At 34.5% G+C, this 17,319-nt stretch overlaps 1 protein-coding gene across 3 annotated transcripts in view; it reads left to right on the forward strand.

The window, feature by feature from the left end:
• The window catches only part of TMPRSS15 (transmembrane serine protease 15), a 111,824-nt gene that overhangs the window by 57,496 nt on the left and 37,009 nt on the right, over positions 1–17,319 (forward strand). For all 3 annotated transcript variants that reach the window (XM_088794172.1, XM_088794171.1, XM_088794173.1), the window contains 5 exons: positions 1,846–1,935; positions 4,089–4,214; positions 6,167–6,307; positions 14,356–14,466; positions 15,805–15,937. In XM_088794172.1, coding sequence (XP_088650298.1) covers positions 1,846–1,935; positions 4,089–4,214; positions 6,167–6,307; positions 14,356–14,466; positions 15,805–15,937 — 601 coding nt within the window. The remainder of the gene's footprint in view (positions 1–1,845; positions 1,936–4,088; positions 4,215–6,166; positions 6,308–14,355; positions 14,467–15,804; positions 15,938–17,319) is intronic.

The following is a 17,319-nucleotide window of genomic DNA, read 5'->3' on the forward strand; positions in this document are numbered from 1 at the left end:
ATTTGTTAGTGCTTCCGTTTATGTTCCCTTCTGCCCTCCTTCTCTTTGTCCATACCCATCAAGAATATGTCATATAGCCACCAAGTGCTACTTATTGAGACTCATTCTAACGCTGCCTGTGGCTTGGACTAGATGGTAGAAATGATTCCGAGTTTCATCAACCCAACAGGAGACAGTAACATGCTGTGGGATGAGTTTGACACTGAGTTGGAGTTTTGTCTTCGACACTAAGTGAATGTGCACAACACTAGCAAGTAACTGAATACCTCTAATGCTCAAATTGTCTGTTTAAAATAGACATAATAATAGTAATTACCTAATCCATAAATATGCATTGAAAACCAATGCTCAGCGTGCCAGGTAATGTGTAGGCACTTTTCACAAATTATGTCTGTATTTTATAGGCTTAAAACCCTGAAAATCTCTAATATATATACTATATCTATTTTATAAATGAGAAAACCAAGTCTCAAAAAGACAGGTAACGAATTCAGAGAAAAAATTTTAATCTACCAGCTCTAACAACCTTCCTTTTATACACGATAATTTTCCCCAGACGAGACAATGTATATGGAAACACTACGCAAAAGATAAGGTTATTGTAAGAGGTTTTCTTATTCTTGCTAAGCTCATCTGGGTCCGGACCAGCCTGACCCAGGAGGGCGTATAAGGTAGACCAGGCCCTAGCACTCTGCAGAGTAGGATAAGTTACTATCAAGGAACTGCAACTGCCTCTCTGTCCCATCAGATACATCATGAACCCAAATCTAAGAAGTTTATCACGTACAAATTTGGAAGATGCACATGACGTTCAAAGGATCTATATAAATAAGGCAGGCAATACATAAAAGAGGGATCGAAGGAAAGCATCTGACTGACGACATTGCTGTTGGTGTAGAGACATTTAATTATCACTCCCATAATCTGATTTCTATCTTATTGGCATTCCAGTATCACATGTTTGTTAATAATAGGAAATATACATACTTATCCCAGTGTTCTTCAGATTAGGTTACTTTTATTCTTTTGACCTTAAATATAACCCGATAATAAAAATAAGATAGAATTGGGATACTAAAAGTAGTTTATGAATTTTTACATTACTTTCGAATTTTCTTCTAATAAGTAAGAAGATATAAAGTATGTTAAGAATTTCATAAACTTAATGTACCTTGTTAAAGCATTATACTTTTAACTGGAAGTCCTGTGCTCTATTTTTCTAATGAATTGCATTAAGCTCAGGTCCAACTGACTCCTGGACAGCGTTGGCTAACAGATCACTCTGCGGCAATTATTAAGCAAGTGGAGTTTCAGCTTATCTCCCTTACCTGACAGTCAAATGCCTCATTATACGGGATGGTAAAGTTTCCCCTCTGCCAAAAAAAGTAGAAAAAAGAAAGGGAAAAAAAAAGGCAAGAAATGGCAAGATTAGTGATTTACTAGCTCATCTCATAAGAGAGTGGCAGATACAAGATTTGTTCTATTATAAAGAATCATTTTCTTTTTTACTGCAAGTTGATACCTTACTCATGCAGCCTATTTGTAAAAGGTGTGCAGCAAAAAGGTTTTCCTTGACCAAATAATTTTGGAAAATGATGCACACTATTATACCCTCTTGGAGATTCACAAAGAACATAGGAATATTTAACGTTTTGAGATGTTGTTCAATAAAGAGACCTATTTTTCCCTTACTTAAGTTGCAAGGTTTTCTCAAACACATACTTTAAAATATATCTGTCAAAACCAGTATTTCAAGAAATGTATTTGGTATTTTCTAGCAAACAGTATTATGTCTCGGAAATAAACATTATGTTACTAATGATTTTTCATTGCTTTCCATTTCAGCGGACTGTGGAGGACCTTTTGAACTGTGGGAACCAAATACAACTTTCACTTCTATGAATTTTCCGAACAGCTACCCTAACCAGGCTTTCTGTGAGTTATTTCTTTTCCAGGCCATGAGAAATAATTGTATATATCAAAGTTTCCCCTTGACATAGCAAAATAGTTTACAAATTCGCCATGTGTGGATATACCTACATTTATGAGACTACTTAATATAATGATAACAGCAAAAATAACAAGAACAAATTACTAATATTTTTAGCATTATTTCAGGCCAGGCACTGTGTTAGTGATTAATATACACTATTTCAGTCAATTCTCACAATAACCCTTCATAGCTGGTGCTATTATTATAATTCTCAAATTCAAAAGTTGAATAAAACCAGTAAGTGAAAGAGCTAGCCTTACTCGAGATACCACTCTCTTAATCACTCTCCTTAATTATACATATAAGGCCTATAGTGTATATAACAAGTTTGCTATTCCATAAAATGAAGTCAGGGAAAAGTTTAACCAGCAAAGAGCCTATTGTGACAGCTACACCTTTTGTAAATATAGAGTCAATAAAGCAGCTAGAGTAATGTGATTAGAGTCCTAGTGTAAAAGATAAAATAATAAGAGGATCACTAAAAAATATCTAAGTCTAGTGAGAAGATGAGTTAGCTAAAACTGTGCAAAGCCTGTCTCTAAGTCATTATTACTAAATGGAGAAGTTCGTTAGAGCTGCCTAGATACTGTGTTAAAGATGCAGCTTCCCGGCCCATCCTACAAAGATTCCACTCCGGCAGGTCTGAGAAACAGATATGTTCTTCCTGCAGCCACACCTGATTAGCACCATGGATCTAAATGGGGGATTCTACCAGTGAAAGAAAGGCACTAATGACAATAAAAAATGTGCTGTTAGAAAATGCCAACTTTTCTTGCTTCCAATGATCAAGAGATAAGTATCACTTTCATAGAATAGTAGAGTCACTATTATGGGGAGATATCTGATTCAAGAAAAATAAACAGCCATTAATCAAATTTGACTTGTTTGGGAAATCAGAGATTATCATCTCTACTTCATATTGAAGAACACATCTTTTAAACATATCACTTGTACAAAGGAATGATCTAAAAAATCTGAAAATCAGTGGAACATTGAAACAACAATTTAGAGAAATGTATTACATGTATTGATTTATTCAACAAATATACATTGAGCATTTTACTTGTTAGCTACTGAAATAAGTAAAGAAGAAACACACATTGTTCAGTCTAGATGAAGTTTCAAGCATTACAAAATGCCCACAGTGCTGTTATAATAAGGACAAAGGCAGAATGCTGTGGAGGGACATGAGTTCAGATGTTAGGAGACGTAACTTTTTCTGGAATCCCCAAGCAAAATTAAATAATGATAACAAATGAAGTTCAGGTGTGAAGGGATTTCACATTATATTAAGTAAGCAGTTTGGATTTTATTCTGAGAACAATGGAGACTTCAAACGGTTTCCATAAAAATAGTGATAAAATCAAGCTTGCATTTTAGATGAATCCATCTGGCTGTAGGATCAGAGATAGAGGGGAAGGGAGGTGAGCCATCAGCATCACCAATTAGGAGATGAAAAATAACAGTGACTTAAACTCATAGAGTAGCAGTGGAGACTCAGAAGTAAATGGGATCAAGGGATATAGGAGGTAGTATTGGCAAGCCTGGGTGATTGGATGTGGTAGGAGAGAGGAGGTCAAGGAGATGTGGAGATTTCTGGTGTAGAACACCTGTGAGTGGATGATTAGTGGTGCCATTCACTGAATAATAAAAAGAGAAATGAGTTTTGGAAGGATGTAATTCTGTATTCTCCTTATTACATGTTGACTTTGAGATACAAACATCCATACACAGTAAATAATTGGTTAAATTTATCTACTTTTCCAAAAAAATGTGCAGGAAATAAAGACTTGGAAGTCATTACTACGTCAATGAAATGATTTTCCTTAAGAGTAAATGAGAACCCCCATACAGAATAAGGAAAGGGCCTAGAATAGAATCTAAAGACTAAATTGTTTAAGGAATCAATAAAGAACAAGGAGTGTTTATTGATACTAAGGCTAGTAATTTTGTTTTGTTTCAAAATGAACTACCAATTTTAAAATGAGTATGAAAAAAATCTTTGAAAATGATTTGAAATTCCCAAGAGAGTGAAGCTTTTAAAAGAAATAAAAAGTGTGTTCTAAACTAAGTATTGTTCTTTACTACTTTTAAGGTGTTTGGAATTTAAATGCACAAAATGGAAAAAATATACAACTTCATTTTCAAGAATTTGACTTAGAAAATATTGCAGATGTAGTGGAAATCAGAGATGGTGGTGGAGATGATTCCTTGCTCTTAGGTAAGTCTGCAGTTTAAATATTGTGAAGGCTGTATGGCTCAAGACATTGGACTGAGGGAGAGAGCATTTCTCAATAAATGTAATCACTTTCTTACAACTAGCAAAATGAAAATTCAACAGTAGAGTAGCATGCTGTATTTTACGTAGAGCTTTTAATGTGGAGGCTGTTTGCAATGATAATGGAATAATATTCTTCTTGAGCATTCTTGGCAAACCAGGATTAATATTTTTGAGTTCGCAGTTCCTGCTAGCTGGCATTCATTCACTACAATAAGCATTATACCTTGAAGACTAAGAGCTAAGGACAACCATGATGCAATTTTCTATGCATCATGTGAACATCAGATATCCACAGCTATGAAATCAAGTTTGATTTCATTTCAAACCAACAAAACAAATGTGTTTGTTATGCAAAATTTTTACATATGTTTTAGTTTACATTTACTATTACTTTGATTGTCTGTGTCTCTAGTACTAGCTGCTTCTAATAAGTACCTGAGATTGATTCAAAAATTGATCAAAGTCGAGGATTTTCCCTACAATTTATTTTGTATCAATCATTAATTTTTAATAAAGATGAGTAAAATGTACTATTCTTGAGGAAATTATTGTACCTAGATCATAAAATACATGTTAACTTAATAAAAATCTATCAGTCAAGTATAATTGCCATGTCTTATGTAACTACTACCAATTTTCAAGAAAGACCTATCTCTTGAGAAGTCATACATTAAATCATAAAAATGAGTAAAATATGAATTAGGATGCATGAAACAACACCCTTTACAAGTAAAAGTGTTTTATCTAACTATGCTTTGGACTCGCATTAACCATCTCCTATAAAATATGGCCCAATACAATCAGGGTACAATCACATGAACACTGCAACCAATGGCTGAACACTGCACAGGAACTTTCTACAGCAATGAAGGGGCAGAGTGGTGGAGAGGGTTCCCCAGCTAGTCTGTTATGTGGATTTCTTCAGCAAATTCACAAAGTTCTAAAACACAAGCTTCCTGGAAGAGGATTTTGAGAAGCCCACACAGGACAAATAAACAATGAAAGAATCAGTGGGCCAGGAGGTTAGGGTGAGAAAGAACTGAGGAACTTCAAATTTAACTTTCTTCTATACAGTTATAAAGACATTTTGGGTAGTTCTCCCATTTTTCAGGTTACACTGTTCTTCTAATAAAAACTTCAGTGTTCTCATGATCTAAGAGAAATCATTTTTTATCATTTCACCTTTTATGATTTACATCAATCATTAAAAAGTCAGTAAGAATTCCAAAAGGATCTCAGAATTGTAGTTTTCAAATTTATGGGCAAGAAGTTCTTTTGAAACAGAATTGCTTGAAGAGATACCAAAATATAAATTATTTAGTAATATGAACATATTTTTGATTAGCTTAAGCCTTTATTGTTTAGTAAGAAGTATTTTATTGCTTATAAAACCCCAAAGCCGAGGGACTAGTGCAAAAAATTTTGAAAACCACCATTTAAGTTTACATTATCTGTCTCTAATTAATCCATCCTTCAGATTAGGTTAATGATTCAACTCACAAAAAACACCAAATAAATTTGGAAAAGGAAAACTATAATTTCCATTGTCTTATAAAGGTCTTTAAAAGCAGGCAAATACTCATTTTTCTGGGATAACATGAACTTCGAATAGTAGACGCGCTAAGCCAGAAAATGTTATGAGTAATTCATCACTAAATTATAGAGCTGCAGAAACCTCAAGTAATATTGGAAACAATCAATCAAGAAGTGACTTTCCAAGAAGCAGTGTCCAAAATGTAAAAGAATATACACATTTATTTACATGTGTCTGCTTTTTGAGCAAGCCATGCTCATGTTGGGTATCTCTAGAAGATGGAACTGAGAAAAAGAGTGTATTTCCTTCTAGATTCAAAGGATCATCTCACCGATTATCTTGTTTTCTTTTGGAGCAGCTGTGTATACAGGGCCTGGTCCAGTAAAGGACTTGTTCTCAACCTCCAACAGAATGACTGTGCTTTTTATCACTAATGATGTGTTGACAAAAGGGGGATTTAAAGCCAACTTCACTACTGGCTATCACTTGGGGTTTCCAGGTAAGGGCATTTGGGATTAAATGTTGCATTGTAACTTTTGGAGCAAAACATAAAGTCATATTAGGACTCCAAGGCCTAAATACAATTTCAGTGTTTACATTCCAAAACACTCATTTTTCCTCATCTTAACAAAGATTTCCTTCCTTTATATTTGTTTAACCACTACCTGAATTTGTTCAAAGCAGGAAACCACACTGTTTCTCAGCAGATCTATTTGCACTTCTCTGCTGAATAAAGAGTTGTGGATTTTATTCACTGAAAATGGCCATTTTAAACATTACAAATAGGATTGTTGGCACTGTGAGGAAGGAGAACGGTCTGTCACGTTCCCTTTGCCAAGAGCATTTTCAGAGAACAGCAGGGAGACAGGCAAGTGAGCTGTTTGAATGCCAACAACATCCAATTAAAATATTAACATCATTAACTTCTCAGAGACAAGCAGTGTAAAGCCACTGCCATGAAGGATGAAGGAATTTGATGCTGATTTTTGCTAGTATGCACAACCTTCTTAACCTATATTTTTAATTATATCCATAACATAATCAGCGGGGCGAAGGGGGGAGTATTGCTTGTCTTTTCATCATGAATGTATCTATATCTTTATATTCATATATGATATAACTCTTTGTAGTCAACCATCTGCAGATAATTCTTTATTACCCTCTGCTCCCCTTGGACTATGATTTTCCTTATGCTATTGACCACAACACTGTTTCTCTCTAGGTGCAAATATGTCAGGAAGACAAAATACAGGTTACTTCCTCCATCTATCTTTCCCTTCCATAGGAGACTGTGGTCAGTCTGTCCTTAACTAGAATGTCTAGGAAAGAGGTAGGGTTGGAGCTTCAATCCTCTTCTGGTCTATTTTCTAATCCCAGATCCATCTGTGCAAATATCTGTTCCTCCAGTTACAATTGGCCTAGACTTTTGACTCTATCACAGAAAGTTGTACTCTTTCAGTTTTACAGCAAATATGGAAGATGACTTGTATCTTGTCAACCCTTTGGCCCTGAATAGAAGCTATAACAATTGTGAGAGTCTGTAATAGGTATGCAAGAAAAACAAAAAACCACAATTTGAAAATAATAGGCATTTCCAAAGAAAAAGAACCAATCAAAACTAACAATGAAAGGTAGAATAGGGAAAAATATATATACCAGGGTGCCAAAAAAAATGTATACACATGATTTGTATTCATCTTTTGTTATCAGTATATATTGAGTATCACAATTTTAATACATGTTTGTTTGTTTGTTTTTAAATGTGTATACATTTTTTGGCACCCTCTGTATGTAATTACTGGATCTGATGAAAGTGACCTAAGTATCATGAAGTCTGACAGTTTGCTGTAAAAAAAATTAATGAACAGGAATCAATGTTATAACGTTTCCTGTTTAAATTTTTAAATTTCAAGAGGAAAAAAAAATTTGCAAGATTTTTAAGCAGGATAAATATAATCACTTTTCAAAGGTGTTAAAAATCAGACCATGTTTATGCTTTACTCATTTCATGGTGAATACGTAAAAACTGACATTTATAAGTTTTTGAGGAGAAACCACTGCAATAAAAAAATGTATAGCCATCATTATCATTCATATTTGAATGCAATAGAATTATGTGCTCAGTTCTGCAAAGTATCTTAAAACACAGCAAGAAAATACATAATACCTATTCTACTGGAGGGGAGAGCCTCCCAATTTTTTTCCAAGAATGATGTCATGGAAAGAACTTTGGAGAGAAGTATATTTTTCAAAGCAATGTAGATGAACACTAAAACCAACTGAACTGATATTTTTTAAAAAATGTAGCTTTAACCAATAAGGGAGTGAATTTATTCATAAATCCAATTGAAATAATCATTGGGCATTCCACCACTTGCAAAAGAGAAAGCATCTTAAAACAAAATTTTAGAGAAATAATAGGTTACCACACCTATATTTTAAATTGTAAATGAGGAGGGAAGAAAGAAGTGGAAAGATAAGTTGTGCAAAGGCAGACAGCAACAAATGTCTTCCATCAAAAATATTAGTTACTGGTTTTTATGAGATTATTGTAATTAGATAAATGCAATAGCAATGATTTCAAAAAACATTACAGGCAATTTATATTCAAGATGAAAGTCAGAAGAACAGAATCTATGGCTCCCAACACACAAAAGATGCCAGATTTATGGTTTAGGGATAGTTTATAATTGTTTGCCCTTTCACTAGATTTCAACTACTACTATAATGATGTTACTTAGGAAATAAAACATTTAGAGAAAATTCCCTTGGTTGGAGATAGAATGGATTCTTCCCCAATCATCACTGTGTGGTGAATATGCTGAGAATGTGCTTTTACAATCCTCCTGGATACGGTTTAGATGCTGCTGGGAGTAGAAAACTGAGTGATTGAGTCATCATCAGCACAATCTTCTCCCAGGGAGATTTTTACACCAAAAAAAACCTGAAAAGCAATTACAGAAACAGGGAATTGGCAGTGGAAGATAATCAAGCTGGTCGTGGAAAGAAAAGTTGGGCACACGTATGTTTATATTGGTGCTCTCCTTTACTGGTCATTTTGGAAAAAGAATAAAAAGGATATCATAAATGTTCAGCGTTTATGCGCTGCATTTATCTTCTGAGATATTTTTGGGACACCTTCCAAAGCCTTCAATTGAAATGTAAAACAATTATATAACATATTTTTGTATTTCTTTTATCCTATTTTTAACATTTCCAGTTATTTTAAACTAGGATATATGAAATACAGACTTAGTAAGATCAATCTCCTGTAAATGTCCCCTCATTGCTCTTTTCTGATACTGAGAGTCTTCATTTGAAATTCAATCGTGCTTATCAGGCAACTGTGGAAGTGGCAGCTGATTACAATGAGGGGTTTAGAGCCTTCCCCAGATTGTGTGGCATGTGCCTTGGAGATCAATTCAGTTCTGTTTAAAACCAAGCATATGTTGACTAGATGAGGCAGGGCTACTGGAGACTTCATAAAAAGATGAGGAAATAAAAGATGAGGAAATGCAATTCTTAGCAATATTTCTTCTTCCTCTCTCTCACTATGAGCTTAAAACAATCAGAAATAAGATTTCACAGGCCACAGAGAGTTAAACTTTTGGATTAGAGACTTCTTAATGAAGCTGAACTATTGTATGTTGCAAAGAATCAGAATCCAGTTCATGCATGTGAGGAAAAATTTGAAAGAGTTTTCTTAGACCTCTCCTCAGAATTTGCCATTTCTATTCAGTTCAGTGACAATAGAGCCTTTTGCCTCATTCAGCATTTTTTCATTCAGTACATTTCTCTTATAGAAGCAAGTTAATAATCCTGGATTTTAGGGTATAACCTTAACAGCTTCCACTGGAGCACAAAAATAAATTAAAATTTTCAGATTTCTATATATGTTTTCATTTATATTTTAATTCAGGTAATATTTAAATTTTCATCCAACAAATATGTGCTTATCCAATTAAATGCAGCTTGACTACACTAGTAAAAGTCAAATTATCAATAAATTTGTCTATGATTACAAAGTAATGAGATAATGTTAAAATAACTAGTGGTGACTAACATTCTGTAAATATATTAAGATATTTGATCATGGATATATAATTAGGCTGCCAACTTTTTAAAGAACTATTATACATTTTAAACTACAGATTTTAAATAGACAATATAAACACAAACACATGTATAGCTAGTTTTAAGTTTTCCTATTTTCTAAAGAAAAATTAATACTAGGAAGATAAAATATAAACTCAGTTAAAATGTTAATGTTTGCGTGTAGAATATTTTGTTGTCTTCACCCATTTATCACCTTACTAATTTGGTTGAAAAATATCTGTTTATCATTTATCAGCTTACTAATTTGGTTGAAAAAATTGATAATTACATTTACAAGAACCTCCTTAATAGTATTATATTTGATACATGTATCCTGCCCTTCTCCTGAGGCAAAGATTTATAGGAATGACAAGCCAGGCTATGTCTTCCTTAAATTTATTTTTTTAAGGTAACTTAGATTGGAGTTGAAAAAATATAGAATTTTTCAAAGTTTAAAATAGTGCTTTTCAAAGCACTCCAATTATAGATACCCAGAAGAATGGATTAGGTATGATTTCTTGTTGTGTATAAGGTTTCTGGAGTGGAAAGGAGCACAACTGGCACCAGGAAGTAAGAACACTAACTTAAAATTATCAGTGGAAAGGATGATTTTTTTCTTTTTTTAAAGGATGATTTTTTTAAATGTTACTATTTTTGCTGTTAAGAATATTACTTATGGAGCAATCAGTGTATTCATATTGATATACTAAATATATATGTGTGTGTATATATATATATGTATATATATATATATATATATATATATATATATATATATACACACACACATATATATGTATATAACTTACTTTTATGATACACCTAAGATATAAATGATAGCTCTTCCCATTTGAGAGTCAAAGAAACTGACTCACAGAAAGACTAACGTATTTGTCCAAGGTCAAAAATTAATAAAATGAAAATGGCTAAATTGCAAATCAAGCCAAGGTCATATGATTACCAAGCCCATATTTTAAATACCATTCAAATTTAAATAAGTGAATTTTATCTTCATAATTCATAGAATCAACTTCTATTTTTCATATCAGTAGTTACCATCAGCCAATCAACTGTCTATTTTTTTTAAAATCATACTTTTAAAGACTGCTTTATATCAGTCGTGTCAACTCTATTACTAAGGTTTATGCCAATTTTTGAGGCATATCACTCATTTAACATAAATCAATTCACTTAACATTTCACAAATATCTATAGATACCCTACTTTGTGCTCTGCATTTTGTCAAGCCCTGAACATATAAAGATGGAGAAACAATGCATTGTGGGAATTGCAGCTAGTATATTGAATATTCAAATTAAAGAATGGACTCAATGAGAGTGTAAACAAAACAAAAAAACAAAAAAAACCTTTATTTTTCTTCATCTACTTTATTTTAAATCTCCCTTTTTGCCCCTGCATATGTCAGGTAGATCTATTCACTGTGCCAGTTATTTCAGGTATTAAATTTTCTTAACTAGATAGTTAAGATTTTTAGGTATTAAAATGTACTTGCAAATACAGCATCAACACTTTAATAGTATCTAATTAGAAACCTTTTTCTTTTTAATCTCCTAACTCGAGCACAAACCTTAGACCAATAACTTGAGGGAGAGGAGTATAGATAGAAATGTTGTCTTTGACTCATTATCCACTTCCTTTCCCTTTCCTTTTCCCATACATAGCTCCAAAGTCAGGGGAAAGGCAGACAGAAAAAAATCCATCACCACTATAGTTTTCTTTTGCCTAACAGTGGCTCTGGGCCAAATGCTGGCTACATTGCAGAACAGAGGTGTGGGTTTTTTGAAGTGTTCTTCTCTCCTCCTTCCCCAGTACTACTTCACTGTAGGCACAGGTAATATTCTTTCTAGGTGATCCGTTATAACCAGGCTCAGCTACTAATCCTGCCTCCCTGCTCCCAGGCTCCATTCTCCACTTTTTTGCTGTGGAGCCTGCTTGTCTTGTCAGACAGCTGTCACTCAATGATAATTCCCAGTGTCCAATGGCCAAATGGAAACTCATGTACTGCCCTACACATAGATAAAATACAGGTTGTTTCCACTGCCACCCTCTCTCCTAGCCCTAACTACTGTCAAGGGGAGTTCCAGCCAACTTTCTGACTTCTGAATTTATTACATAGGAAATGGACATCAATCTTTATTTATACAACTATCTGCCCACAAACTTTAGGAAACTAGAGTCACCAAGTCACCATCTCCCATGAAATTTTTCACTATACTTCAATTTAGTCTGATATATTTCAATAGGTGGGTCATGAAATCAATTTATTTGGTTTTGACCAGCATTCCTTGTTATGGAATGGGATGGGAAGGGATGGGATGGGATGGGATGAGGTGGGATGGGATGGGATGGGATGGGGTGGGATGGGATGAGGTGGGATGGGATGGGATGGGATGGGGTGGGATGGGGTAGGAAGGGATGGGATGGGATGGGATGGGATGAGGTGGGATGGGATGGGATTGGATGGGATGGGATGGGATGGGATGGGATGGGATGGGATGGGATGGGATGGGAAGGGAAGGGATGGGATGGGATGGGATGAGGTGGGATGGAATGGGATGGGGTGGGATGGGATGGGATGGGTTGGGATGGGATGGGATGGGGTAGGAAGGGATGGGATGGGATGGGATAGGATGGGATGGGATGGGATGGGATGGGATGGGATGGGATGGGATGGGATGGGATGGGATGGGATGGGGTGGGGTGGGGTGGGGTGGGATGGGATGGGGTGGGGTGGGGTGGGATGGGATGGGATGGGATGGGGTAGGAAGGGATGAGATGAGGTGGGACGGGATGGGATGAGGTGGGACGGGATGGGATGAGGTGGGATGGGATAGAACAGGACAGAATAAGAGTGCTATATTTAGTCACACACACATATTGGTGTGTTTTAGAGTACAGCTTAATATCTATTTCTTACTACAGCCACAGTTGAAAAAAATCTGAAAGCTCCAGCACTGGTCCCATGGAAACACCAGCCGTTGTGATTCTGCAGCATAATAAACTTTCAGCTGCAGAGTGAGGTGCTGGTATCCCTCCTTTAAGGCTGACAATATGAATTGGTTGCCATGGGGCACCCCTCACTTTGTGGGATGGCACCATTTACCCCTCTCCCACTTGAAAGCATTCCTTCTCAAGAACTCTATGCAGTCTATTTTTTAGAAACAAAAAAAGACTCTAATATTTTTTTCTTTTTTTAATAACTAGAAATAGGTGATGGGTATTCATAGTTGCTGGACCAGATTTTTGTTTTGTTTTGTTTTTGTATTTAGTAAGTGTAATATGGCTATAGCAACTCTCTTTATAGTATAATAAATTATCAGTGCTCTCAGATTTTGGGCCACCACCTAGATTTTAAAACGGGAAAGATTCCTTGCAAGTGTCATTACATTAGTTCATCATAAATTGAGAAAGTCTCTATGGAGGTTAGTATGATTTGGTTTTGAAACCATTTCAATGCAAATTGTGTCTCCTTGGAAACAATACATATAATAACTCATGATTAATTTTCGTTAATACAGGTTTCCCTGTTCCTTAGTTTTATCAGGTGATTTTGCTTTCCCATTATAATTGTCCATGTGCCACATAGGGGAAGAGACATTAGGCTTCTCCATATCCAACCACCACCTTTTCTTTTCAGGGGATCCAAATCCCATGTGGTCCTCAGCAGACATCCTAGTGTTGGCACGGAGCTACCTCTCTTAAGCCATAATTAGAAAACATCTTGAGGAAAGCAAACCCCTCTTGCCCTGTGATATGAGGGCTCTCCCATTCCAACAAAAGGCAACTTCCACATTTCTATATAATAAAAGTTTGGAGGCATCATTTGGTTGTTGACACCAAGAGGTGTGTCTATGCTCGTGTAACATTCCAATGGTTGTTGCTTGTATGTACATTTGGGGTAGAGAAGTGTATTGAAGAGAGACTAACAAAGTTGTGAGGGTAGGGTGTGTCTTAAACCTCTTAACCGTCTCTTGGAACTGCCGTGTGCAAAGGAGATGCTTAAGGGTTTACCCATACTCTTCTCTAGCCATATCTCTGGCTTGCACACTACTATTTCTGAGGCATTCTGAGCAACTGAGTATATATATATATATATACATATATATATATATATATATATATATATATACATATATATATATATATATATATATATATACACACATATATATATATTTTAAACACATATATATATATATAAAAAATATATATATATATATATATATATATATATATATAAAATATATATATATATATTTTAAACACACATATATATATATATATATATATATCCTTATTCAATGGCAAAGCTAGCTCAACCACATGCATGCCAAAGGGCTGATGTCTAACGGGACAGAAATGGGATGGGTCATCCAGAATCATCTATTGGTCATTTCTTTCTACTATACAATAAACATTCTTTCCCCATAGAGCCCTGCAAAGAAGACAGTTTTCAGTGTAAGAATGGAGAGTGTGTCCCACTGGTCAATCTCTGTGACAGTCTTCCGCACTGTAAGGATGGCTCAGATGAAACACATTGCGGTATGTTTTATTTTTAGGAAAATACTTTTACAACTTTTTTCTCTGTAGCCTCTATGTTTGTATTCTACAAATGGAAAGGAAGATTATGAATGTGTTTATTAGCACATGTTTTGATGCTTCGGGGTCTGAACATCTCTCAGTGATTTCAGCACCTCTATCCCCATTCTGGTTAGGAGAAAAGTTAACATGTGGGGCCCCTGTTTTATGTTTATGCTTAAATTTACTACATTTAATAACTTTAAGTCTAGGACAACCCATATTTAGGTACAAGGCATAAAATACCACAGAAAGACAAAAGCTCACACAAGGCACCTGAGCACCATTTTATTGACTGTCATACTCCGTATACTGCCCACATATACAGACCCCCTCATGTTTATTTATAACTGACTTTCTTAGACTCGGTGCTTTGTATTCTTGATTCTTCAGTATCTACTCCTACTCCTGCCTTGAGTCTTCAAGTGAGTCCAGCACCACTCCAAATCTCTATAACATCATAAGTAAAGGCTGCTTTTATTATGTCTTACTTTTATTTCAAAGCAAATATTTAACGCTACTTATTATGTGCCATGCACTGTGACTAAGTGCTTTAAAACAATCTTAATATAACAAGAATTAGTTCTATTTCAGCCCTGAGGAAACTGAGGCTTGGAGAAGTGGCTGCCAAATACAGCACACATAGTAAGGGCTAGAGCTGTATTCTCAACCTTCTCGTAAGTCTATCTAATTCTAAAGTCAACACTCTTTCTCTATTCATACCAGGAAAAACTGTAAACAATACCATTCACTTACAGAATTACAGTATGGTGTTTGTGGGTAAAACTACCATTGGTGATGTTTCTTCTGTTTGATAAACTTGCTTAGCTTGGCCCAACCCCTTCCTTGCCACTAATGGCCTTAGAAATCTATCCAAAATGGTTGTAAAATGGTGGGGAAGATAATGGAAAATAAACAGCAAAAGAACAAGTGCAAAGACAATGGCTTCTGGAGAGAGAAGTAGGAAAAAAATACCTGAAGTTGGTCCTGAACTTGAGTTTTCTTTCTTTTAGAGACTAAGTTTACAAGATATGCTCTTCCTGAATAATCTTATTTTCTGTTTATTTGCTGTATTGATATGCAATGAACTTGCATATCTCTACATTTCCTTTTTTGTAGTTATATGAAGAGGAAAATTAAGTCTACCAAATTTGCATTTTCAACTTAGGCCTTCCAACATACTCTTAAGAAAAATTACGATCAATCTCTAAACTCTATTAAGAACATCACACATTCAGTTTAGAGCTCATCATTGGCTTTTATCAACTTAGGTGAAAATGACCCCGTGTCTAATCTCTTTAGTGCGTCTTCACAATGGCACCACAAACAACAACGGTTTAGTGCAGTTCAGAATCCAGAGTATTTGGCATGTAGCTTGTGCTGAGAAGTGGACCACCCAGATTTCAAATGATGTTTGTCAGCTGCTGGGACTGGGGTAAGTAATTCTACTTGGCTCTCTTTTAAGAGAGTCTCAAACATTTTTATTGGTATCAAACTGGGTTTATTAAGATATTTGAAATTTATGGAAGCTATGAATTCGAAAATATGCATGAGCAAAAGGAAGAAAATAAAAATTTTGATTAACCCCATTCTCAAAAAATAACCACGCTTAATAGCTTTTTAATAAATATTATATTATAAAATTATACAAAATAGTACATTATGCTGTTTTATAGCCTTACACATGAGCATTTTTCATGTCATTAAATATTTACTATACATTATTATTTGAAAGAAAATTAAATATTCCATTTTATGTTCTATCATAATATATACAACTAATCATAAGCATGCAGAAAACATGTTTTTGCTGTATCTTTACAACGTTTACAATAGTTTTGTTTTGTTTTCGAAAAATTTGTAGCAGTATAATTGTTGTGAGAAAAGATATGCAAAATTTCAAGATTTACCCAAGAAAGGTAACGCAAGTGATGATTCCATATTAATGAATCAGCAAAAATTTTTGTACCTCCCACTCTAATGACATAATATATTACAACAAATATAGAATTCTGTTCACCATATTGATTTTTCACCTTCTCATCAGTCTCAAAAGTAATGAGTTAGAAAATGGAAGAAAATAAGTAGTAACAATTTGCTTCTTTTAAGTTGCACAATTGGTCAACTCTAATTCACCATTTTGATACTTTGGTACTTATGATTTGGGAGATTTAACCATATTGGGTCCATTATGGTTTTTAATCACTTATAGCACTATATTATTTACCAGTTTGGCTTGTCTATAAATGTCAGAACCATGCCATTATAGCATTGCTAACATCTAGACTTATCATTGTCTCAAAATATAGGTGCTAAATAAACATTTGTTGAAGCAATAAATCATGCATTATATATATGACATAAATGTAGGTATATCTATATAAAAGTATGTCTAAAGTTTTCCAATCATGTTGTTATCCCGTTGGCTTTTGTTGTTGTTGTTGTTTACTATCCTGAACTGGGGAAAGATTTTCTAATTCATTCTAACAGGTTGCATAAAGTTACAAAGGAAAATAATTGAAGTCCACATCCACATACACCCTCAGCATTTGAAAATTATTTCAACTATTCTTAGTTTATCAAAATCAAGTCTAATTGATTGCTTTTCTTATAAGGGACCCTTCTGTCTAACTGATTAAATTCATATATCAGTCTTCATGCCATACACAGATTTTCTATATTTATTTCAAACTGTTTATTTTTTTAACCCCAAATATATCTTCCACTAGAAATAACATTAGCATAGTGGTTAGATCTTAGTGTAGCCCATAGTAACTGTTTAATTTCTAGTAAACTGGGAGAGTTATATTATATATT

Source organism: Rhinolophus sinicus, chromosome 17 (assembly GCF_057876585.1).
Source record: "Rhinolophus sinicus isolate RSI-liver-muscle chromosome 17, RSI-T2T, whole genome shotgun sequence".
NCBI lineage: Eukaryota > Metazoa > Chordata > Mammalia > Chiroptera > Rhinolophidae > Rhinolophus > Rhinolophus sinicus.